A 24,654-nucleotide genomic window follows, 5' to 3' on the forward strand; every position below is an offset into this window, starting at 1 on the left:
AATGATGTTGAGTGATTGGTAAATGCCACTAAAATGACCAAAGACACATCTCAGAAAGGGCTAAGTGACAATCTTTTCTGTCACCAAATTTTTACAAGAATAATTTCTGGGAAAACCATCAAATCCATTTTCAGAGGTTTCATCTGTGCAGGTAAGGTACACTACCTTACCTGTTGGTGATGTACCTCTACTCTACCTTCTGCTATTGTGAATTGCTTGTGGCCTTTATTTTGACAAGTGTTAGCCTACCTTTTATTTGCCTCTATTTCCCAGTTAGTCGTTGCTGACGATTTCCTTGTCGAGCAGTATTTCATACAAGCATATGAGTTTCCTATTTTTTATGTTGACCTATCTGATTCTGCTGCAACTTCTATTCTGAAAAGAGTAAAGGGTATAAGGTTTCTGTCGTTTGGTTAACACGTGCATAAATACTTTTGGTCTGTTGTACTCTGCTTTAAAAAATGGTCTGCTCTACTTTTAAACAGCGCTGTTGTCATTAAGTCAGAGTAACTAAGCTTTAACTTTTAGAAATTATGAAAACAATCAGACAAGATGTAACCAGAGATGATGAAACCAACGAATCGATTTGCATCAATATTTGTGCGCATGGGAAAATTTGTGATACAACTTAGATTAATACAAAATATTTTTAAATTGTAGAGAGAACCATTAGCAAATATGAACTGTACATGTAGAGTTAACTAACAAATAGTTTGTGCTAACACTTCAGACGAAATGTGTCCACCAGATGGCAGTGGTTGCAATGTTAAGGAAGGAACAATGGTTGTGATGGTTGGAATTGCTGAGAGATTGACGGAGAACTATCAAGGATTTGGGGATCCTGCTGATGTCTACAGAAAGAGGTCACGGTCAATACAGTTTTTCTCACTGTCACAATGCTTACACTTGTAAAAGAAAGCACGCTATGGACAGAGGGCAAAGCATTTCATTTATTGCACTTGGCAGGTGCTTTTGATACATCATTATCAAGTTTGATACAAAAGCAAAATGCAGTTTTAGGATTGCGTTTCAGACACTCCATTTGAATGATCACATTCTATTCCCTTCTTTCACACACACACACACACACACACACAACCACACAGACACTGTCTGACCCACAAAGACTGCGATATGCCTCAAGGTATGTATAAGCAAAACTGTAAAGGCTGTTTTGTATAATCAATTTATTAAACAAGTTATGTTCACGTCAATATTGTGTCCGTTTCTGTTTACCCCATGTTGGGGGGGAAAAATGTATGTCATGGTACTCTGTGCTTGTCTGTGTAATTCTCTCCATTCACTAGAGTGTAAAAGATGCAATTTATCACTTTCGAACTTTAAGAAAAAAATAAACAGCAAGTGAGGATGTACTTCAGATGAACTAAAGGTAAACATATCATTTTCTTTAGTTTGTGAAGCAAATATTTCTCTCTCTTTCTCTTCCCTTAGGCTTCCAAATGTCCAAGCACAGCTGAGTCACATTCATCTCCTAGACTTCTGCAGCAAAGACATATAAAAATCACTGCTCATGTTAATCACTGCTCAATGACTTTAAAACATTCCTGCTATGCTCAACTTCAACAAAAACATGGCTATCTTTTCTGATATTAGATTCTGATTAGAATTTGTGATCACTATAATTTTTACCTTTCTAAATCTTCATCTTTGGCAGTTTGTGTTTTGTGGTTAAAAAGTGCAACTGACACTAGCCTTCCTCCTGCAATGCTGAGACCTACCGAATACACTTCATAGGAGTAAGTCCCACGAGTCAGCTTGCCTAGAGGAAGTTGTGCATTACGTATAATATATCTATAATTCTGTAAAACTCAAATCTTTCACTTGTATAACTGAATACTGCATGCATAAATTATACAATTCTTCATGGGTGGGCACTACTTCATCGATAGTCTTTTACAACAGTATTTACAAATGAGCGTAAGTAAATGTTTATAACGCGTCGCACACACTCCAAACAGAACAAAAAAGCCAAGACTACAGTGGCACACATATTTTTCTTACAAATAATCTTCATCAATACAGGATGTATAAGGGTCCCAAAAAATTCTCAAATGTTTATCTTAAAGTAATAAAAAAACGTTAAGTTCCTTGACTATATTTGCAGAGCTGTAAAAATGCCCCAACTCCCTTCAATGTCATGTGACCAAAGTAGATAGGCCTGTATTATGTTCATTCTTCAATGTTGAGGAGGAGTTGAGGAAGAGTCCGGAAGTCAATTTGAGGCAGGACGAAGAGGCAGTAAACAATGAGCCACAGAATGAGCAGCAGGCAGACTTCCTCCAGTGTGAGATCCACAGGCCTCTCGTCCTTTTGTGCTCCGCTCTCTCTCCTGTGAAAGGAACAGGTGGCGTATTAATGAATCACCACTGCATAACGCCTCCTCACTTCTACAAGGACACAAACATTCCAACTAGAAAGGTGAGCACTGCAGGTTTTTTGGTTTGTTGGTGTGTGTGTGTATGTGTGTGTGACGCATTCTTCAGTGGAAACTGGTGAAACTGACACATCTTCCTGAATTACACCCTTATGAGATAATCGGATCAGGCTGTCATAGCAACAAAAGCAAACAACCTTGCCACAGAACAGAGAAAGCGAGAGACTAACAGAGAAAGATAAAAAAAAAAAAACAGGGCAGCGTTACAGGTTATCTTGGCAGCACCATTATATACTCATACACAGTCTATTTTCACACATTCTGCTGAATCATGAACATTTTAGTTGAGAAGTCCACTCACTAAGAGTGGTATGGACATGTGTAAGACTGCTGCTAAGACTGGGTGATTGTGACGGAATTATATCAGCAGCGAAGGCAGGAAGACAGCATGGTGCTGGGAGAAGCGTGTATCCAGACAGGAGGAGCCAGTGCTCCACGTTGCCATCAGGTCTGTACTCCCTAAGGGACTGCCAACTCCAGACTCAGCCAGCCCAGTTTTAGAGCCATGGCAACAGGACATGTGCAGACTCTGAAGCTGCTCTTAGAGATTACATTACGTTCATTCTGAAGTGAATTACCATTCAGCGAAATAACACATTTTCAATTAAACAACAGGTATACCTAATGTGAAGGCTGCTTCTGTCAGATGTGCTAGGCTCACTGGTCTTCGTATTTCCATTCTGAAGACACAAAAGAGAATACAGGTCATATGAGAGACAAACATATATGTGAACTGGCTACTGCTTAATCAACATGCAAAACTAGATCACCTCTAAGGTGGACGACTCTGATGTGCAACCAACCTTAGCCTCTTTCGGCTGAGCTGAGGCCCTCAGATACGGGGCAGTAAAAGGCTGATTCGGATCTCCAGTAGCATCGTCCCTGTTTAAACCAAATGAGATTGTTTTCTTAATAAAGCCATTTGCCTAATCATTGTTAACTGAACCTAATCTAAACTCATCCACTGCAGCGGCGAACAAATCCAATCCAGATTTAGCAACAATGTAAATATAAACTTACAGGAAATCATATTTCCAGTTTATATAGGGGTACATGGCAGAGGCCTCTGGTAACATTATACAATGCATACAGTGTATGTTATGCTTAATGTAAGTTACGGCTTTTGACAGAGTAGGAAATGACCTCTTTCCAACTGCCGACCAACGGCGGGTATCAACATCTCTAACAGCAACCTTAGTTCAGTACATTTAAGGCAATTTAGCAAGCAGTCGTCCGGGGCCTGCAGCTGAGGTCATGGCCTGCAAGAAACTCAACGTTCCCCCTGTGGCGTCTCGGGTGTTTCAGGCCGCCCCGGCGCCGAGCACTGGGCCGGCTAAGAATAGCGGGCCTACCTCAGAGGCGTCGTGTTTTCTCTGGCGCTGATCCACTCTTCATCGCTCTTAATGAGCTCACCCAGGCCGCCTGGATCAGCATCAGCAGCTCGCCGGTCCACCTCGACGAGCCCCTCAATTGGCTTCGGGTGGCACTGTTCCTGGGGTTCAGGGGGCCCCTCTGACGCCTGTTCACACGTGGGGGGGTTAGGGTTAAGGGTTGGTTATTTTAGGGGGGTATTGAGGTGGGGGTGTGGTTGAGAAGAGAGTAGTAATGAGTGTATGAGTCATACATTACAGTCACACACAGTGCAGACACTCTGGGCCCTGGGCAGGAAGCCAGTGCTGTGGTATCTCCCTCTCTTACTCTCAAGTCCATGCAGACCATGCAATCTGTCCACGTCTCTCAGGTTCTTTGGCTAACCACCATTAGAAAAGCCTCGTTGGCTCAGAAACGTCTGATGAGTTTATTGTTTATCAGTCTCATCGACAGTGTTTTTATAATGTAGAACACGTTTTGTTCTTGGACTTTTTGTTCTGATCATCTGGAAACAGCTTTATGGAGAACACTGAGTTTTGTAGAACCCTTGGAAGCGTTTTTTTGTTTGTTTCATAAGTGTACCCAGGAAGAGAAATGAGCAAAGATTAGTTTGGGGTTTAAAGCTCAGGGTAGAGCACCATACAGGAGAGAGATTAAAGCCATGCTTTCTCTCTGTCGTCCCTTAATGGGTTTCGCTCTGATGATTTTTTCATTATTCGGGGTTGTGTTCTTGCTGCTCATTAAGGGTGCTGTGCTGACTGAAAAAGCGGTGATCTAGTTCCACAGTGTGAATGACATCTAAGGGAATGTACTGCTCTAAATATCCTCATGCATCCTCCCAACTCCACCCCCACCCAACCACCGCCATTAATCATTAATCATGGGTGAAAATTTGTGTGAGGACGTTCAGCACCAAACAAGCCGATGTCTGATCCTCTCCACAGGCCAAACAAAGCTCACAGACACAGCATTATCACGAGGGCTAGGGATAGACTGCAGATAAATACAATTAAGCCATTTCATGTCATTTCCTCCGTTTAACTGCGCTAAAAAAAGGAACATCCTGTCCGCATGCCGATCACTGATAATGTAAGTGCTGCTTGAATCATAATGTGCATGAATGGAAGCTGTGCTTGTGGGTCATTTGTGTGTTTGTGTGTGTGTGTGTGTGTGTGTGTGTGTGTGTGTGTGTGTGTGTGTGTGTGTGTGTTAGTTATACCATATATTGAAGTAATGTTCCACCAGGCTGTGCTGGTTTCTGGACGTGGTCTAGGTCTGCGTTTTCATCCTCGCTTTCGCTGCTGTCGGTGTCGGGTCCTGGTAGCCTCTCCTGCACTGGTGCCGGCTGCAGCGGCGCCATGCTAAGCGACAGCCGCAGCTCCTGCAGCATGCTCCCACAATCCTCTGCTCCGCCTGAGCCAATCAGGTCAAGGCTCCCCACCTCAGCCTGGTCGCGAGGGTCGGCGTCGGGCTCCACGAATGCTTCGATGACCTCGGAGATGGGGACATCGTAATGCGGGTAGTACACCAGATCCAGGGGGATCACGGACACAGGTGCCCGCCCTGCCTCCTCAGCCTCGTCTTCATTCCCTTCCTCCAGCTGTGAGCCTTCTGCAGTGGGCACGCTGTCACTCCGAGTCTCCTGGGAGACCGAATCTTCTTCCGACTGAATCTCTGCGCCAACTTGTTCATGTCTGGGTTCACTCTCAGTCCCTGTTTGCCTTTCCAAAGACAGACTCTCCGTTCCTTCATTCGGTGGGTTTTCTTCGTTACATTCTGTGCCATTCACCACTTCCTCGGACTTGCTCTGCGTTTGACCTGCTGGATAATCTGACCTACTTCCTGTATCCTCGTGTTGATTCGCAGTCTGGCTAGCTGTTCTGGCTAAGACATCTTCAGGTTTGCTCTCCGCGCAACTCGACTGACCTTCAGGGGAACATTCTGGGGCACTTTCCTCTTTCTCAAGTTCAGTGGGTTGTCTCAGTTGGGATTCAGGTTCCAACTCACCAGGTTCTTTAATGTTCTCTGTCACACTGGCCTGACTGTTCTCCCCGCTGCAGGGGTCATGACCCCACAACAGACCAGACTCCTTTTTATCGTAGTTCACCTCAGCTGAGTCGCTAACATCCATCTTGTCCATTATCTCAAACTTCAAGTCCACCCCACTGCTCACCTCTGGGTTCCTGTTACTGGTCGCCTGTTCTGTGCCATGACTTGCCCTCTCTGTGTCCCCATCACTGATTTCTTCTATGTCCCCATGACTGGTCTCCTCCACTTTCTCATCAGCCATTTCTCCAGCGTCTTCATCGTCATCCTCTTGTGCAAAACTTTCCCTGAAGCTGCAGGAACTTCATAGACTTTAGGACTCCGGGGATCACCTAGGCCCGTCTTTTCCTCTCCTCCAAGTTCTCCTGATGTTTTACATCGCTGTCCTCTGGCTTGTGGTTTCACGCCTCCCTTCGGCGTCTGTGCCTCCAGTGAGTGGGCCGGCTGCTCAGAGGCATCGCCGTCGCATGAGTCACTTTCTTCCGCCGACTCCACGTCGACATTCTCAGCGTAGTGGATGTCCTCCTGCTGAGAGCCTCTGTTAGCGGTGTGTCCTTGGAGCGGATATCACTTTCCCTCTCTGAGAGCAGAACGCTGTTACCTGAAACAGAACAGCCAGGCCCGACAGCAGGCTCGTCCGCAGCAGTAATGCGATCGGTCATTTGATCGGGCTCTCTTGTTATTTCAAGAGCAGTCGTTTGATCAGTGCTGGAGGATTGCAGTTGGTCTGCAAACTCTGCGGTCTTATCTGAATGTCCAGACTGCTCTTTTGACTTGACTTCCTCCTCAACTCCTTGTTGGTTGGAGGTCACAGAGGGCCAGTGCTGGAGGTCAGTCTCACCAAGGGATAGCGGATTTTCTCCTTCCTCGGGAAAGTACCCCGACTCACAGCCCCCATCACATACATCAGCAGGTGAAGGCTTAACAGTCTCATTCTGGACATTTTCCTCTGAACCCATGTCAGATGTGTTCACAACTCCACCTAGCTCGGGCACTTGATTTTGATCTTGGGCACTTAAGGTGTGCTGGGGGGCCTCCTCCTCCTTCTCAGAAGGCGTTTTGGCCTGTAAACTGTCAAGAGAGCAGATGGAGAAGTTCCCCTCATCTATAAAGAGCTCAGAGTCCATGCCATCATCTAATGGCTTCTCTATTTCTAAAGGCAGGCCCTTGTCTGACGCTTGTGATTTCTTGCTTGTTACGGGTTCCTTCTCATCACAGGCTAGACTGTCCTCATTCAGTGAGCCGTCGCTGTAGCTTTCTGGAAGTTTCTCCAGGGGTTCGCCCTCGATCGGCATCTCACTCCAGGAGTCTGGCGAGCTGATTACGGAGTCCACGTAAGACGGCTGTGGGGAGCTGGAGCAGGAGGTTGAGGCAGACACGGAGCAGGACGTGTCTTTGGTCAGGTCCAGTGAGGGGGTTGAGACACGGTCAGCTGCTGGACTGGGGCTGGACTCAGCAGGGCTGGAGCAGGACTCCTCACTGGCCTTGGAGGAAGGTGGTGGCGCCACTTGCTGCACGGAGGACCCATCCGACACAGAGGAGATGAAGATCTTTGGGGGCTGTTTGACCCAGTCCCGCTTCACCACGTATGACGTCTCGTGCGTCCTCTTCACACCGTTGCGGGTCATTGTGTCGTTCAGACGTGCACTCACCTTTGTCGTGCTTCTCTTTGACACATCGTCCTGAAAAAAATCACCCACAGAAACAAAACCGACCTTAAATAAATATTGATAGAACATATCACTGCGGTTGACAGGAAATACAAATAGGTTCCAGTGAAATGAATAATCTCACCTCATCAATGCCAGGGAAGTGTTCAAGGAACTGGGCCACGTAGGTCATAATCACCTGATCGTCTGGTGGGTTTATAGTCACATCTGTGAGGGCAAATTCATCACAGTTGTATTTAGGTCAATTACATAACAAAGCGTGTTTATGCCAAGACTGTGCATACAACCACACACACTTTATTATAGCAAGTAGCAAAGAAACATTTTAAAGGAGGTTTGGTGAAGATACTGGTGAATTTATTAATCATTTTTAAGTATATGATGCATTTTAACCTTTAGGCTCCAAAAGAGAATATAACAGTGAATATATCATTAAATAATAATGTTTATATAATGCATGGTACATTTTAGGTGCCAGTAATGAATAGGTTTCAATTACAAAATGTCTTGTGACCTAATGGATATGACGGTGAATAATAAAAATCATGTTCAGGATATCTTCTGGTTCCAGTAGTGAACATAACAGTGAATATTATGAATTATTTTGAGCCTAAAAGCCCTTGTGACCTTCAGGTTCCAGTAGTCGCGGGATGCCCAGACTAAAGTGTGCCGTCCTGAAGGCCTCCTCCAGGTTCTCCTTGGCTGTCCTCAGCAGTGCTCGCCTCATGTCCACCAGGCTGGGGTCGATGGACTTGATGACGGCCAGGAAAGCCAGGCCGCTCGTCCAGCTCTTCCCAAAGTCAGCCACAGCCACTCCATATCTGACAGATAAGACAGTTAGCATTCAGCGCCAGACGGACTGCAGCGTAAACACTACATAAAGGCCAATTTCCTGTTTGTGAATGACAGACTTTGTCTGTTACTGGTTGGAAGTCATATGAGGATGATGACCTCTGAATATTGCATAACCAGATTTACACAACATTTGGGGATTGTTATTTCCAGTCCCATCTGTCGAGGAGTTTTATTCATGATATGAATGTTTTTTTCATTCGTCTAGTTAACGTGTACTTTTCTACACGGGTACGTTCTGTGAATCGAAAAAAGTTGTACCAAAGCAGTGACGCCTTTAAACAAACATTCAGCAACCAGAGCAGAAGGTGTAGAGAGGGACAAAATGAAGAGTCCTCTCACCTCCTCGTTCTCCTCTGCACCCATTGGAGGAGTGTCTTGATGGCTCTGCCGTGGTCCCTGATGGCCACTGAGCACCGTCTCTCCTCGGACGGGGTGCTGGAGTGGGACGTGTCCGAGTCAGAGCTGGTGGGGATGGACGAGAGGCTGGAGGAGGAGGGGAACTGGTTCTTGATGTTCCCTGTGAGCTCTTTAATCTGGGAAGGCATAGGGGAATGTGCATTATGTAAGATAAACCTGGGACTGGCACCGCAAAATGAAGCTCTGCAGAGAACCGTGTGGAAATGTGCTGAGATAGTGGGATATCGGGGAAATGAGGGGAACATAAGAGGCAGATTAAGAAAGAGTTTGAGTCCAGCTCCATACTCGGGTAGCCGTGAAAGGACATAGGACAGAGTACATTGCCCTTGAACAGAATATCCATTTAGATTTTTTATGTCTTTTTATTAGATTTGTATGAGCTTTATCTTCAGCAAATACACAATGTACCACTCCTGTCTGCCCTATATTTCCCCAAAGTGTGATGGCGATAAAGAGATGACACTATTCAGATTTCACGTCCTTTCTCCTCCTTACCTGGAAGAAGAGGATAATGTTCCATATGAGGCCCAGAACAATAGAGGAGTTGCCATCGGCAACATCAGCAGCATCGATACTGACGAGTTTCACCTGGGCATCAGATAAAACACACCAAACATTAGAAAGGATGATTCACACAGGCAGTGGGTTTCAGCAGACGGCCATAATGTGCAAGCTCCATGTGACTGATTCTTACATTTCTCTCCTCCAGAAATGTCAAGACTTTGGCGATGTTATTCAGCCTGAAGATACGATGGGAGGATGGCTTGAATCCATGAAGCTGAAACACAGATTGAAGATCATTACTTCATTCAATCTGACCTTTCTTTTAGTTTCCTTATACCTCAGTTTATTCAATTTAAACTTCAATTTGTCAATTCTCATTCTTAACTTCACCTCTTCATGAATCTTCACACTTAAATTGTGTTGACTTAAACTTTGTTACTTCTTTCATAACTCAAAATTAAACTAAAATGTACATCCAGACATGAAACTGAGGAAGATTTTCCGCTAGGGTCAGGGAATCTCACCAGTTTACACCCCACAGTACTCAAAATAAAACTAAAATGTACATGAAAAGACTTGAAACTAAAAGAGACTATAGACTAAGGGAGATGTTCACCTGACACTAGGGTCAGGTGATATGACACTTTGAAGAATCTCACCAGTTTACATCCGGACAGTTCCTCCAGCAAGGCCATCAGGATCCGGCCATCTTGGATGTCCCGAAACAGGTCATTCACCTCCATTGGAGGGTTACACTGTGACCACAGGCAGAAAACAGAATCTCTTTATGATGATACGACCCCACTGACACCTACACACATCCAGCTTTTGCTATTTTTACGACATTACTTGTTTCCCATTAAACAACCCAGAGTTTCACAATACAAATAATCAATTCTTATTGTAAAAGGAAAAGATAGACAGATATTGTCTGCCATGAATGCTGGCTGGGAGACTAGACGTCACATTTTCCAACTGAGAGGAGGAGACAAACGTGTAATTGTTAATTAGTGGGTCGCAGTTTTGATGAGATGCCAAACACTGTGTAATGGAATAGAGGGCCTTTGTGTGGCAAGACAAAGGATTTATCACTTTTTGTTTTCACCCAGTACTCAATGGCCCTTAGACTAGTGATGTTGTTATCATCTACAAGCTGTCTGAAACACTAGACCTGCAACACCCATGACCTGCTAGGACACTCCAATGAGTGTGTGTGTGTGTGTGTGTGTGTGTGTGTGTGTGTGTGTGTGTGTGTGTGTGTGTGTGTGTGTGTGTGTGTGTGTGTCTACGCAAGCGTATTTGGGCATGCAAACTTATGTAAACAAAAGCACAAAAAAACCACCATCCACCTGCGGCAGAATGAGACTGGGTGAAAGAGAGAGCAGGAGAAAGCATCCATCACAAAGCACAATTCCTTTCCTCTCTTGATGCATGTTTTATGGCACACGTTGACAATTCCTCTAAGACATGAATAATGTATGAGAGGGGTGTTCATTTCCTGCTGGAAGTCTTGAGAGCAAATAGATGACTGGGAAATTTACTGAGATAGAAAACCCCTCCTATACTGTCCTCTGGAATAGAACTATTACGGCAGTGTTGGCAGAGGGTGCAGCATTCAACAATGGTAGCCGGCAGGAGACGTCAGCTTGATGATCATAACTTACCTTCTCTAGATGCAAATTTATCCACCTGGTGAAGGTCCTCTTCTGCACCATCTCTCTTTCCACTGCAAAACAGACAAGCCCGGTATTGTAACATCAACAGCCAGACTCATGAATAATACATGACATACTATTAATACAGTACAATTTAAACCAACACCATCAGCCTCGTTCCTCCCCATCCCAGTAATCCCACTTAGCCCAAGGTCCCTGCATCTCTGCTCATGTAAACACAGCATGGCTACGGCAGAGAGACACACACAGAGACACAGCGTAATTAAAACAAGCTTCAGATGGCTGGACCACGCTGACTGGAGGCCTGTTTTCATCCGCTGCTGCTTCGTTGCTACCCAAGGGCTGCTTTGTAGTTGCTTTACTGTTTCAAGTTCAGCAGAATCTAGAGAGATCTTGATGAAAAGACCGGTTTAGCACCGCTATGACTAATGCCACGGGTCTCCACAGGAAAGACTGCAAAGAAGACTGAAGACTGTTAGAAATCTCCCTTTGTACCATCTGATGAAGGATTCTTTGGCTAGTTGTATAGCCATGTAGAAAGACTATTTTGACAAAATGTTCTTCTCTGCAGAATCCTTGAAGATAAAAACCTCGTCTTTTCTTTCTGAAAGTGTAGCAATATAAAAGCCTAAACCTCGAAATTAAAACAACAAAATCAATAGAAAGCCACTGATGGAACAAGCAGCACCGGACAGTTAATGGTCAGTCTAGCTTGATCTTGCTATCTCACAAATGCTGGACATGATTCATGTTTAGACAACCTAGTATTGAAAGGTCTTCTCATGTCCACATGAAACACAAAACCTTCCATCTGCTCAAACAACATCTCAAGCAAAACACCTTTCATTCCACACTTCGCCAGAGATTAGTAATCTGTCCACCATGCACAAATTCGAGCTGTGCAATTGATGGAACACGTCTTAGCACAACGTTTCACCACAATAACACCCATCTGATAAGACGATCCGACGTGAATAACAAACATGTGAAAACAGTTTTCTTTGGCTCGGCTGCGCACAGACAGCTGAGGCTGGGGTCATCAGAGCGCAGTAGGAGAGGTGCACCACAGAGAGGAGAAGACAGAGGCGTGGACCAGAGCCCGTGCAATAATACATGAAGTAAGGGCTGACTCTGGAACAGCTGGACTCAACACCACCTTATGTGTGCAGGGCAGAGGTCGCGAGAGTATAAAGAGTGTGTGTGTGTAAGTCTGTCTGTGTGTGTGTGTGTGTGTGTGTGTGTGTGTGTGTGTGTGTGTGTGTGTGTGTGTGTGTGTGTGTGCGTATGTGTGTGTGTGTGTGTGTGTGTGCATGTGTGTTTGTGTGTGTGTGTGCATGTGTGAATAAGCCCGAGTCTGTGTTTGCCTTTAGAACCTTCATTTGGAAAAAGGCATGTTGCCCAGAGAAGAGGAGAGCCAAAATGATTCTCTGGAGATTCTCTCTGATTATACGAGCTGCTTGTCCCCACTGCCTTCACACAATGATAAACAATGCTGGCATTAAATGGAAATAGTAATAGTGACACGGCTCTGAATGCATCCTCTGAGTGCAACTGCAAGAGGCTGAGGAAGCGTCTCCACCATTAATTATTCATCTCTGAAAAGACCAAACGCCGCCATTTTCTGGAATCAATAAGAGTTGTTACATGATGGAATAATGACCTAATGAACAAGGAGTAAGTCTAAGCCCAGAGACACACACACACACCCACACACTACATCATGAAGGCACAAAGGGGTACATTCACAAGGAGAGACAAACCAACTGGCCAGGGGACCCAAGTGGGACTGAATCGGTTATAAAACTTTATAACATTTCCAAGCAAACTGAACTTTCCACACATTCCTCCAGTATAAGTCTCTGGTTTTCGCAAACAAATCATAAGTGCTCAGAAAGGAGCATTCAGAGTGCTGTGCATTTGGAATGACAATACCAGAAGCACTTAACTATACTGTACTTTCAGTGGATATGTGTTGTTTATCTCTCTCTCTATCCCTCTCTTTATACAGTGTGTGTGTGTGTGTGTCGGGGTGTGTGTGTGTGTGTGTGTGTGTGTGTGTGTGTGTGTGTGTGTGGCAGACACACATGGGAAGTGGTGTTACCCTCTGTTATCATTGCATACTTCTACCCTGTCACAGAGCAGAATTTACGAAGTGCAGAAGAGAAACGCTATCAGAGGGAAGTGGCCATTGATCGCCTCGTTCTTCTTAGGGAGTCGGTGGAGCATAATAAAGGACACACCATAAAGATTATTATCATGATCACTCGCTCATTCACCCTCTTCCTCAACACAACAGCAGCTCTTTCAAGTATAGGAGCATCTGGATTTTGCCTCAGCCCCGCCGGTCTCACAGTAATCCAGGTCTGGCTAACCAGGAGGGGCCCTTTCTCCAGCTCTGCACAGCCCCGTCGCCCTTGTAAAGGACACAGAGACAGACAGAGGGTGATAGGCAGCATGGCCCCAGCTGAGATCTGCCGTGCTTTGAACAGACCGCCGGTACTGAGTGGAGACAGACAGAAGAACAGGGCGGGTGGAATGGCCCGGTTTGATGACCCCATTCATCAGGTTGCCTGTTTGGGTCTGTTTGCGACGTTTTTGTTTTCTCCCTCTCTCTCTCTTCTGCTTCATGGTTTTGCTGAGGTCAGTTGTTTTTTGTTTTTTCAGTAAGATGTTTTTGTTGTTGTTTTGTTTCATGATGCAGGCATGCGAGGCAGGCATCCTGTTAATAACAGATGAAAACCTCACACACCGGGGTCATCTGGGGTCACGCTCAGAGACGCGCTATCAGCAGTTAACACAGCGGTTGGCTGGCTGACCAGCTTCAATTATGGCAGCACTTTTTTTTGCCAAAAGAAACTCCACTTTCCTCCATCAATGCTGTCCTTCAGATGTGTTTTGATTGCACGAACAGCAGGTTTGAGCGTTGAGGCGATTCAAAATGAAAGGACTCAGCTCTTCATAGCTTTGAGTTCCTCCCCCCATACACATAAATCCTGACCCTTTTTTTCCTCTGCGTGTGTGTGTGTGTGTGTGTGTGTGTGTGTGTGTGTGTGTGTGTGTGTGTGTGTGTGCTTGTCTGTGTGTGAGTCCATGTACGTGTGGATATGCTGTGTGTATGTGTGTGTTTGTTTGTGTGTGTGTCTGTGTGTGTGTGTGTGTGTGTGTGTGTGTGTGTGTGTGTGTGTGTGTGTGTGTGTGTGAGTGTTTCTCCAATTCCTGCCTGGAGGGGCTGTTTCTTCACCACATGTCACCCACACTCTTTTCCCTCTTTCACATTCTGCAGTGAAGTCTCTGTGATGTGCTGCAGGTTTGACTTTCTGCTGCAGTTCTCATCTGAGAATAAGGCCAGTATCTATAGACGAGATACACAAAAGCAAATCTCATCTGAGAATAAAGCCAGCATGTAAAGACGAGATACATGAACTCTCCTGCCATCACTCTGCAGGTTTCATTACATTACTCTGTGATGCAACTATTTCAAAATATGACTCAAGGACCGCCTCAACAGAATGTGCTTGTGTGATACCAACATAAAGGAAACCAGCGATAGTTCATGCTATACTCCCAAGGTCAATATACACGGTTTGCAGACCTGATAAGAATCGATGTGAATCTTTTGAATAACCCTCCACTAAGTTACCTCATGCAAAATTCAGTGGGAGAAAAAGGCCGACCACAAGATCATATCTCAGATCGTGTCTCTGCTTGGATACAAATAGATTTGCTCCGGTATCAAACTCTGCAGATTTGCAAAACAATCCAGACAGACCTCAGGACACCGTGCGGGTGGCTGAGAAACACACTCGCATTGTTGTGTACACGTACGATGTGTGTGTGTTTACTCCCGACAAACACGGCAGGACTTTGCGCCACGGTCACATGAGCTTCATTTGCTTGACATGCAAAGAATGGTTGCACCAGCTGGGACCATCCATAGGGCACAGGCAAATAGATCATCCATTCAGGCGTTTGTCATCTCAGATGACACTCTCACAAGTTACACAGAAGGAGGGGAAGCCGAGGAGCCTTGCACAAACATAATTAACATTCTTGGAGAGGTGATTGGCTGACAGAAGAGTTTCATAAGATGGGAGTTTCATTGTTGCAATATTCCTGGGTCAGCCATGTGTAAATCGACATGATCTGCACACTTTCCAATATGGAATTCATAATTTTGCACGGAAAACATTCCTTAACATGGTATAGTGAACCTGTAAAGGGTAATCCACTGATATGTTCATATCAGATACTGAAGTGCACACACACACACACACACACATACACACACACACACACACACACACACACACACACAGAAATTAAAAGATGGACACAATGCTCAAACATAAATCCCAGTGAACATCATCGTCACAATTCTGCACCTTACTTCTAGTTGTTTTCAATCTTCACATCTGCCATCTGCCTGACTTTTGAATCAATTCATCTCTTTTTGCCAACAGTGTGTTTCCACTCAGCTCCATCCCCAGGCAACAGGAGTTCCTTCCCTCTCCATGCCAATTAGGAGACAGCTAGGGCAGCCACTAGCTCTGGATCAGCCAGCGCCTACAGATGTCCTGCCACCTCCTACGCAACTCCACCAACTCAGAGGTAAAAGGGCAAAATCACTTTCATAGCTGGCAGAGAGAGAGAGAGAGAGAGAGAGAGAGAGAGAGAGAGAGAGAGAGAGAGAGAGAGGAGATGGAGAGACAGAGAGAGAGAGAGGGAGATAGAGAGAGAGAGAAAAGAGGGAAGAGCCGAGAAAGAAGGAAAGATGGAGCCACACATATTCTGATAACATGTTTCAAGTGTGGGCGCTGGAAAAAAAAAGCCTGTGATTGAGGAGTTCTTTCAAAATACTAAGTGTTCTGGCAGTGTGCAGGAGTGAGTTTGTTTTTTATACAGTAACGTGTCCGTTCTTTCAGGTGGAAGCACAGACAGAGCTCAATGCATAGGTCTGACATGAAACAGTGTGTTGGCGAGGAGAGTTGTTTTGCTGTGCGCTATGTTGTCTGTGCATGGCCATGTGCAAATGGTGAGTCAGCGATCCGTGGGGCCTTGAAGCTTGAAACACAGATCAATAATGTTTGAGGGGGTTTTTGTTCGCTTCCTTGATGATTGTCCATTGCATGGCAATTGATTAACCACTCAGTCAACCGGTATTCACTTGCCATGGTTGCCGTAGTAACTGCCCAAATTACAATACCATGTGCATACCCTAACAAAGGGTTACTGTACAAAAGGGTCCTTGAACAGTTGAGCAGTCTTCTGTCAATTACAACTTTTCCAAATATCTGGGGGAAATAACCTCCTCATGCAGAACCACATGGCCTGCTTAGAAAGTACACTATGTCCTGTGAAATCAGTGGGCTCCTATCTGAAAAAGGAAATAAGCTTTTTGATTATGCGCACTGTTATCAAACCAGTTAAACCTTACAACACTGATCTCCTATAACTCAACTGCCATTCTTGCGAATCTTAAGTGCACTTCATATCAATTGAAAGCTATTTGATCCCAATCCCATGTATATTGTAGGGGACTGAGAAAGCCGGTCTGCCTTTCCACATATCCAAGAGCCTCACCAGGCCTCCTGTCAAACACTCCTAGAATATCCTTGAATATCAACCGAATGCTTGTATTTTGGGAAGTCTTGCATAATATCCTACGCATTTCAAGTCTGCTCTTAATTGTAACATATTGGTCTTTTGTTGTGTGTTTTACCCTATAAGTGCTTTTATTTGCTTAACTTGATCTGGATCTGGATCTATGAACAGGATCTTTTACGGAAAAATCTAGACTTGAACATTTGTCGTGATCCAGACTAAGAGTAGGATCATAACATGGATCTCACAAAGACAAATGTATGTATTAAGGGTTTCTGGATGGCCATGTGACGCAATTAATGAATTGCAGGTGGCCAATCAAACATGAGAGTGCACAAGCACTAGGGGTGTGCCAAATAATCGTCATGACGATGCATCGCGATTCTAATTTTCACGATCTACTGCATCGATTGTTGATGCCAAGTATCGATTATTAATAAAAAAAAAAACTTTTTTTTTTTTTTTTTTTAAATTGCATGAATGGTTGGCGAACATCAAGCATTTCCGGCCGCGCGATACTGCGACAAGTCATTCATAAGCAAAACATGCAGTGTATCCAGTAATAATAATATTTGTGTTAAGTAACCTCCAAAAGTCGTTTCAATAAATACAGCTATGTATGAACTGAGTTGCTTTGAGTTATCAATTGAACACACTATCCAGATCATACACAGCCAGTCAGCCACTGGTAATGGCTTAATTTTTTTCTAACAGTGTTCAGTGAAAATTCGCAATGCATCGCGATGCATCGTGATAGAATCGCATCGTGGCATGTGAATCGTGATACGAATCAAATCGTGACTTCTTTGGCAATACCCACCCCTAACAAGCACGCTCCTGAAGATTGGTCTTCCACCTGTGGGTGTAGTCTATCGGCAACAGGTTTTCATTGCAATCTATTACTCTCCAGACGTGCCCTGTTACAAACAACAGACCAGGTCAATGGTGTACTACAAACTGATGAATGCAAATGTGTGAGACAGTAATGACGGCCTCCAGGCCAATTTCTCCTCCCAACTTCGTTTCATACTCCATTTCCTCTGTGCGCCACATCAATATCAACCAGAGATGGGCCTCTCCCCCCAGGGCTCCTCCTCGGCCTTGGAGTTTATCCTTGAGATGGATTTCATCCGGTCTGCCAGTGCATCTCACTCTCAGGTGTGTATTATGTGTTAGGTGAAAATTCACTCTAGTTACCTCAGGACTCCGGAGCTGCATATAAGTATATTTGTTACACAAACAACAACAACAATTGCAATCGGGCTCACTCCCAGCACAAAGCTGAAAGTGAAGCAACCACAAAGTTTATATACTTAACATTTCTCTAATGCTGACGCCATAAATGTTTAACATCACAGTCAGAACAAAGTTCTTGACTGAGCTTTTTGCATCTTCCCAGGTTCGAGAAAACAATAAGTGGGGCCAGTTAATCAAAGTTACACATATACACAGAAACACAGAAAAGCCATGTTCCTGTTAACAAAAGCATATAAGGTAATTATTAATACAAGGCACTTGATTATCATATTCTTAAGTCATTAACAGTGTTTGAAAATGATCTCCATTAGTTTGTGACGAGAATAAGAAACAAAGTCTCGTCGTCTGGGTTATGCTTCAACTTTACGTGACCTAAAATGCAGCTATTGTCTATCAACCAATAACAATGGTAACATTCTTCCCATACTTTATACCACAGTTGACCTATTTACCTCAAAAGACTATAGCTGTAAGACTATAGTTGTTGAAAATGTATCTGTGTCAGTGAAGAAATCTCAATTACATATTGGTCATATTTATGTGGCTACAGTCCACGAGAGAGAAGTATATAGCATGGTAGTAACACTGACTGGATACTGTATATACTGAGGTCTAAGGAATTTGTCTCCATGTTCATTAGGCTCCTTGCATAAACACAAATCTGTACTTGATTAACACACACAAACACTCAAACACGCTCAGTGGGGTCAAATCAACAATAAATTACTAAAGAATATGATGTCACTGGAAAAATGAGTTATTACCACAGAGGTTGTGATTGTTTAATCACTTGCAGCAACAGGCTGTTCTGTTGTCTATGCGTGACATCACTAGAACCGAGCTTACTTTTGATTGTGGAATACCCAAAAGGTTCCTCTCAAACATTCCAAGATCATGACCGCCATGTTCACATCTCCTGAGCAAAAATCATCATCTGTGATGCACTTCCGTGAAAATGCCACTAACCTTTCACAGCTTTAGCCAAGAATTGCATCAGCCATTATTAGCTCTTCTTCCCTACACACAGCTAGTGCGCATTTGTACCATTTGTAATTCACACCCTAGCCAATCCAAAACCCGCCGCCAGATGACATCAACACTAGGTATATGACAAAGGAAGGAATGCACAGTCAGTGCTAAATGTTAGAGGTCTTCATCAGGTCCTCCACACTGAGAATCACATGGGAATAAGGGAATTTGAACACAGGATTCACAGGCCAGCCAGACAAAAGAGGCTCTCCCTCTCGCTCTCTCTCTCACACACACACACACATCACACACAACACACACTCATACACACACACACACACACACACACACACACACACACACACACACACACACACACACACACACAAGATTGACTATTTATAAATCTCAGCCCACAAAGTCTCTGCTGTACTGAGGCAAGGAGAGCTTTACCATATTCAGCCATGCTTATGGTCCGAACCGTTCAACTGCTTTCTTCGCCAACCAGCAGAAACACCTGCAACTAATAAAACAGGATTCTTCGTTTTGATGCCGAGATCAAAAACAAAAGAATGACCTCATCGCCCCGCACCTCATGTTCCCTGATACAGGTTCATAAGCCAGTGCTTATCATTCACATCATCATGTTCAACGTTTTCCAATAAAGTGTGTGTTTTACAGTATTAGTACATACTATATATTTCATCTAACAGTAACTTTCTAAACATCTTCAAGATGTTTCCTCTGTAACCGTAGAGACTCTGGGGGCATTCCTATTGGACACTGGCTCAGCATTTAGAAGAAAGCAGTAGTGGCCTGGTTAAAGGACTGGATGTTCATCCATAAAAGCACAGCACTTTTGTCATCATGACAGGGTAGAGGTGTTTTATCACCTGTCTATGCTACATTAAATCACAGGTAGGAGACAATCCAGCTATTCCAATAATTACCTACTTTCAGGATTGCCTGTTGCATTAACGGTACATATGAATCCCTAATCATTCCCTCTATATTGAATCTGACCACTGCCCTATGTATGGACACATTAATGCTCTGGTTTACTGTGACAGTCACGGTCATATATAACTTGTTTGTAAGAATCATGGGGTATCAAGCATATGAATGTAATTAAGTATCTATGTCTATATGATGTGTGTATAGAGTCTAGTCACCCATCCATAGGTGATGAATGATCACAAGTATTATATAATATACAAATATAACACAGACCATGCTGCAACTTGCCTTTCATATACTGCAACAGTTAACACATCATGAATCAACAGCAGTCTACCATATAAAAGTGTGCTACTGTATCTTTTGAGCCTAGTCATCCACCCATACGTTCTGTGATCATGTCAATGATCATGTGATTTCATGCGTGGCCGATTTCATACATGGTCGTTGAGTGAAGATGCTGCAGGTGGCTACTGCAGCCTGCCGGTGTGTGTATGTTTATGTTTGTGTGTGTGTGTGTGTGTGTGTGTGTGTGTGTGTGTGTGTGTGTGTGTGTGTGTGTGTGTGTGTGTGTGTGTGTGTGTGTGTGTGTGTGTGTGTGTGTGTGTGTGTGTGTGTGTGTGTGTGTGTGTGTGCGTGTTGTGAGTGTGTGGAAGGTGAGAGCGGGGCTAGTGTCTAACACGCGGTTAGCATGGCTTATATAAGAGCCCCATTGCAGCGTAGGGGGACTCCTCTCCTGCACACAGCTCCTGCTCCACAGCTGCATATTCATTAGCCCGAGCACTCGTTAGAGCAAGCAGCCACTCATGTGTGCTGAGGAGACAGAGAGAGAGGGGGAGAGACAGAGATGGGGAAAGAGAAAGAGAGACAGTGAAACAGAGAGATAGAGAGAGTGAGTGAGAAGAGTGAGAGAGGAGGAGAAAGAGACAGAGAGGGGATGAGACAGAGAGAGCCTGGACTAAATATAGGAGACGCTACACCTACAGCATGCTCTCCTTTTCTCAGAGCCAGGAGAACTCTGAAGGACAGGCTCTAATGTGGCTGCTTAGGCGAGAGAGGAGAGAGAGGAGAGCACTGGAGTGGAAGGAGGTTAGCCCAGGCTTTCAGTGCATGTCTGCTGGAGAGGATGACAAGAGGGGACATGGATCATCTGGTCCCCCTTACACCCACACAGGTATATCTTAACGAAACACCCTGGACAGGTGTTCCCTGCACTGGGGAGTCAGGGGATTCTCCGCTGGATTGTCTTTGGGTTAGAAGCATCAGAAACAAGTGTAATCCAGAATTACAAGTGGAGCATATGGATCAGGTTTAACCAGTGCCAGTGTGTCACTCACAGATTTCTTATGGAAACCCACTAACTAACATTCTGATCTGTGGAACAGAACATTGATAATTCCAAACTGTTCTTCACAAAATGTTTCCAGACTACATCGCAAAACAAAACTGAGAAGAGATATGTTCCAAGTGAGTCAAGCTTGCAAATATCCCCCCACAAGACATCATCATCAACAACAACAACAACAACAGAGACAGCGGAGCTGTAGGATCAAAAACTCTAGGTGTGTACAACCCAGAGACACCATCTATTTAAGTACTTTTCATAATCATCAATAAACAGAGCAAGAAGGTGATGCCAGAGAAAAAAAACCTCGACTTTGAATCTTTCCAAACGCTGTGGACGGTGGACGAAGCGAGAACAAGGTTACCCGGAGCTCCGTGTGGCCCAAAGTGATCTCACAATGCTTAGATAAACACAGGGGGACGTCGGGAGGGAATCAAAGAGGAGGCCTGGGCCCAGAGCCGCCGGCAGAAAAGTGAACATCTGATCTGGGTTACTCGTCTTGCCTAAGGACTGTAACCATCACCCGTCACACTATAAAAGAGGACCCAAAAAAATAGGGGGGACAACTAAGACACTGGACGCTATTGTCCTGTGCAGCACCCCCCCCCGCTCTCCCTCCCCCAGAAAACCCTCCCATTAACTCCTGCCCTAATAAAAACTTAAAGCTAAGGCCAGACAGAAAAAGTACAGAAAGTGCCGTATCCCAGCTGCCTCCCCCAAAGCTGTCTCTGCTTCCCTAATATGGACAAGTGCATTCAGATCATTTAGCTTTGAGTGTGTGTCTGTGTCCTGTGTCCTATGTGTGTGTGTGTGTGTGTGTGTGTGTGTGTGTGTGTCTGTGTGTGTGTGTGTGTGTGTGTGTGTGTGTGCACGTGCGTTCGTGCGTGCGTGTGTGTGTGTGTACATGTGTATGTCAGTGTGTGTATAGAGCAGCTTCTCAGTCATCACACTGAATGAAAATGCCTCATAGCCCCGGCCCATTTTCTCCAAAATCTTGAGTCAAGTGCACCAAAATATCTCTCTCTCTCTCTCTCTCTCTCTCTCTCTCTCTCTCTCTCTCTCTCTCTCTCTCTTTCTCTTTCTTTTTTTTCTCTCTCTCTCTCTCTCTCTCTTACCCACTCTGTCTCTCTCTCTGCTTTCACTGAACTTTCTGACATAATATGTTGGCACCATTTCAACATTTTAGAATACTTGGGCAGATGTTTAGGACTTTGATGTAAATACTGCCATGCTAGCACTTTCTTAGTCTGCTCTCACAGGCTCTAGAAGTGCTGGATTTGTGTTAAGGTTATCCATTACAGATAAGGGCCTGCTAAATGTCACACTTTAGCACTTTTCCAAAATAAACAGTTTACAGGTCATCCTAACAGTCTGGAAAGTAGTTCCGCGACTTCCTTTCATAAGGGGAAAAAACCCAGTTCCCTTGTATAACCAGCCAGACATGATTGTGTTATTTAATAACACAAAATGGCACTGAAAGTATCCACATTATTATGAAAGCGGATAAATTACGTTTCCATCAGTACTTCTCAAAGGGTGCCAAGCACACTAAAAATCTGCCTCTGCCAACTGGTGAATCTCCGTATTTCCGATCATGATGCTCCTGAGTGCTCCTCTCCACTCCCCACCAACACTGAGAGAGAGAGAGAGAGAGAGAGAGAGAGAGAGAGAGAGAGAGAGAGAGAGAGAGGGAGGGAGCGAGTGCGCTCGAGAGAGAGAGAGAGAGAGAGAGAAAGAGAGGTTTGAATTCCAATTAGCTGTGGGTCTCTCCAGAGCCCTATAGTATGTGTGAGAACACTCTGTTGGGCTGAAATACCATCTCTCTAAAGTAGAGGGCATCACTCTGAAGTGAGTGTGTTATGTAATGTGCTCGGGGGCATTGTTTTCTGCAGTGTTTAATCTTTCTGGCCCCCTTCCTCATCACAGAGGAGGCAAAGCCCACATTCCCGGGTGTCAATTAGTACAGACACCCCTAGCCTGGCCACTGTGCAGCCATGTCAAGACTTCACCACTCACATAAGAGAGGGGAGTTTAATGGCCAAATATTATTATAATTATCATCAGTATTATTGCACAGTGCAATGGTTTCAGAATGTGTGTGAAGGAATGTCTGGAGTGATAATGTCTCACTCGGCTTTTAAGACAGAATTCCCTCAATATTTACTTAAATATTTGTGTATTCTGATGTGAAAGTGAAGGGGATTATCACAAATCCTCAGATCAAGAAGGGCATCAGCAGCTACAACATCAGCAAACACACTGAAATTATGAAGCCCTCAACCATAACGCAGGCACAAAATGCTCCAGTGACTAAACTCGGGACAACAATGGTCTGCCCACTCTCATTAACAGAAAAAAAAATCCCCCACACTTGAACTAAGGTCTGTAAGACGACAAAAAAAGCAACACGGTATAGGATAGAACAAAACCTTGTTGCTTTTGACTCTCTCTCTCGAAAAGTTCTACTTAATTCGCTTTCGTTCAAAAAAAGTAACCCTCTACCGGCTGCCTGCACTTGATTACTAGTATGGTGAAGACGTATGCATCACACACTGTCCACACAGAGCCAGCCAGATTTGATTCGGCACGTTTCGGTTACTTAACACTAGAGTAGTATGGTGCTGTAGCCTATATCCCATAGCCTTCATGTCTGCCAGGATTCCCTATAGGGTGAGGCTGGACGTTGTAGATGAAAAACAAACAGGGAGATCCTACTCGTATCCTGGGAGTATAGGATGGTAGTGCCACAGCATGTCCGCAGACCCGGCGTGTATGCAACATTAATTCATAAATGAAAACCGAGGCTACATTTGAAACCAACGTCGGAAGTTCTAACAGCAGTGCACGGTCATTTCAACCAAGGGGTGCTGGAATTAGCACATAAATAGCGTAGTTTGGGGGAAGGTAACGCGATTCCCTTTCATTTCACATGGCTAGTTTTCCTTCCACCTACCTTGAAGATTCTGCACACGAATGTCGCTGATCTGCCCGATAAATTCCTCCCTCTCGAACCAATCTTCCCACTCGTGTCCAGCCATTTGGACCCTTGAGAAAGTAACTTGTTTTCAACACTCTGTGCCGAGAATCTAATGGGCAAGAGGTGAGTAGAGCCGTAGAGAGGTTCTACCGAACGTAACCCGTGGCGGGAGCCATGGATGCTATTGAAAGGAATTAATCTAGGCGGACGCTATCCAAAGTGCTGCTTTCAGCCTCAGCATTGTTATCGTGAAGTTAGTTTCCCCGTGACGTAAGTGGCACCAGGACGGCGCAGTGGAGGGGTAGCTGGCATGAAGAGACTGGAGGGAAATGTAGATGAATAGCACCTGGTTAAGATTGTGAGGATACTTTGTACACGCCCACCACCCTCTTACAGTAAGAACTGGGCAGTTCCTCCCAGATGAGGACAGACGCAGATGCAGAGGCACCACATCACTGTATGCTGGCCGCTGTGCAGGCAGACCCCAATGCCCATGTCACGTTTGAGAGGGAATCCGTTAGTATAGAGTCAGTGTACATTTGTCGCTGTTAGAC

The 24,654-nt window shown here is 44.6% G+C and overlaps 1 protein-coding gene across 1 annotated transcript; it reads right to left on the reverse strand.

The window, feature by feature from the left end:
* Window positions 1-2,190: 2,190 nt before the first annotated feature.
* On the reverse strand, window positions 2,191-24,161 carry clmna (calmin a; the record flags this gene model as incomplete). The annotated part of the gene is given in 17 exon segments (XM_080850800.1): window positions 2,191-2,350; window positions 3,077-3,135; window positions 3,259-3,337; window positions 3,808-3,974; window positions 5,046-6,145; window positions 6,148-6,225; window positions 6,228-6,267; window positions 6,269-6,403; window positions 6,406-7,554; window positions 7,667-7,749; window positions 8,170-8,363; window positions 8,737-8,930; window positions 9,310-9,402; window positions 9,509-9,592; window positions 9,978-10,073; window positions 10,983-11,044; window positions 24,077-24,161. Coding segments are annotated over 17 exon segments (3,858 nt in total).
* Window positions 24,162-24,654: the final 493 nt, after the last annotated feature.

The sequence above is a fragment of the Sprattus sprattus genome, assembly GCF_963457725.1.
Source record: "Sprattus sprattus genome assembly, chromosome: 13".
NCBI classification, from domain to species: Eukaryota; Metazoa; Chordata; class Actinopteri; order Clupeiformes; family Clupeidae; genus Sprattus; species Sprattus sprattus.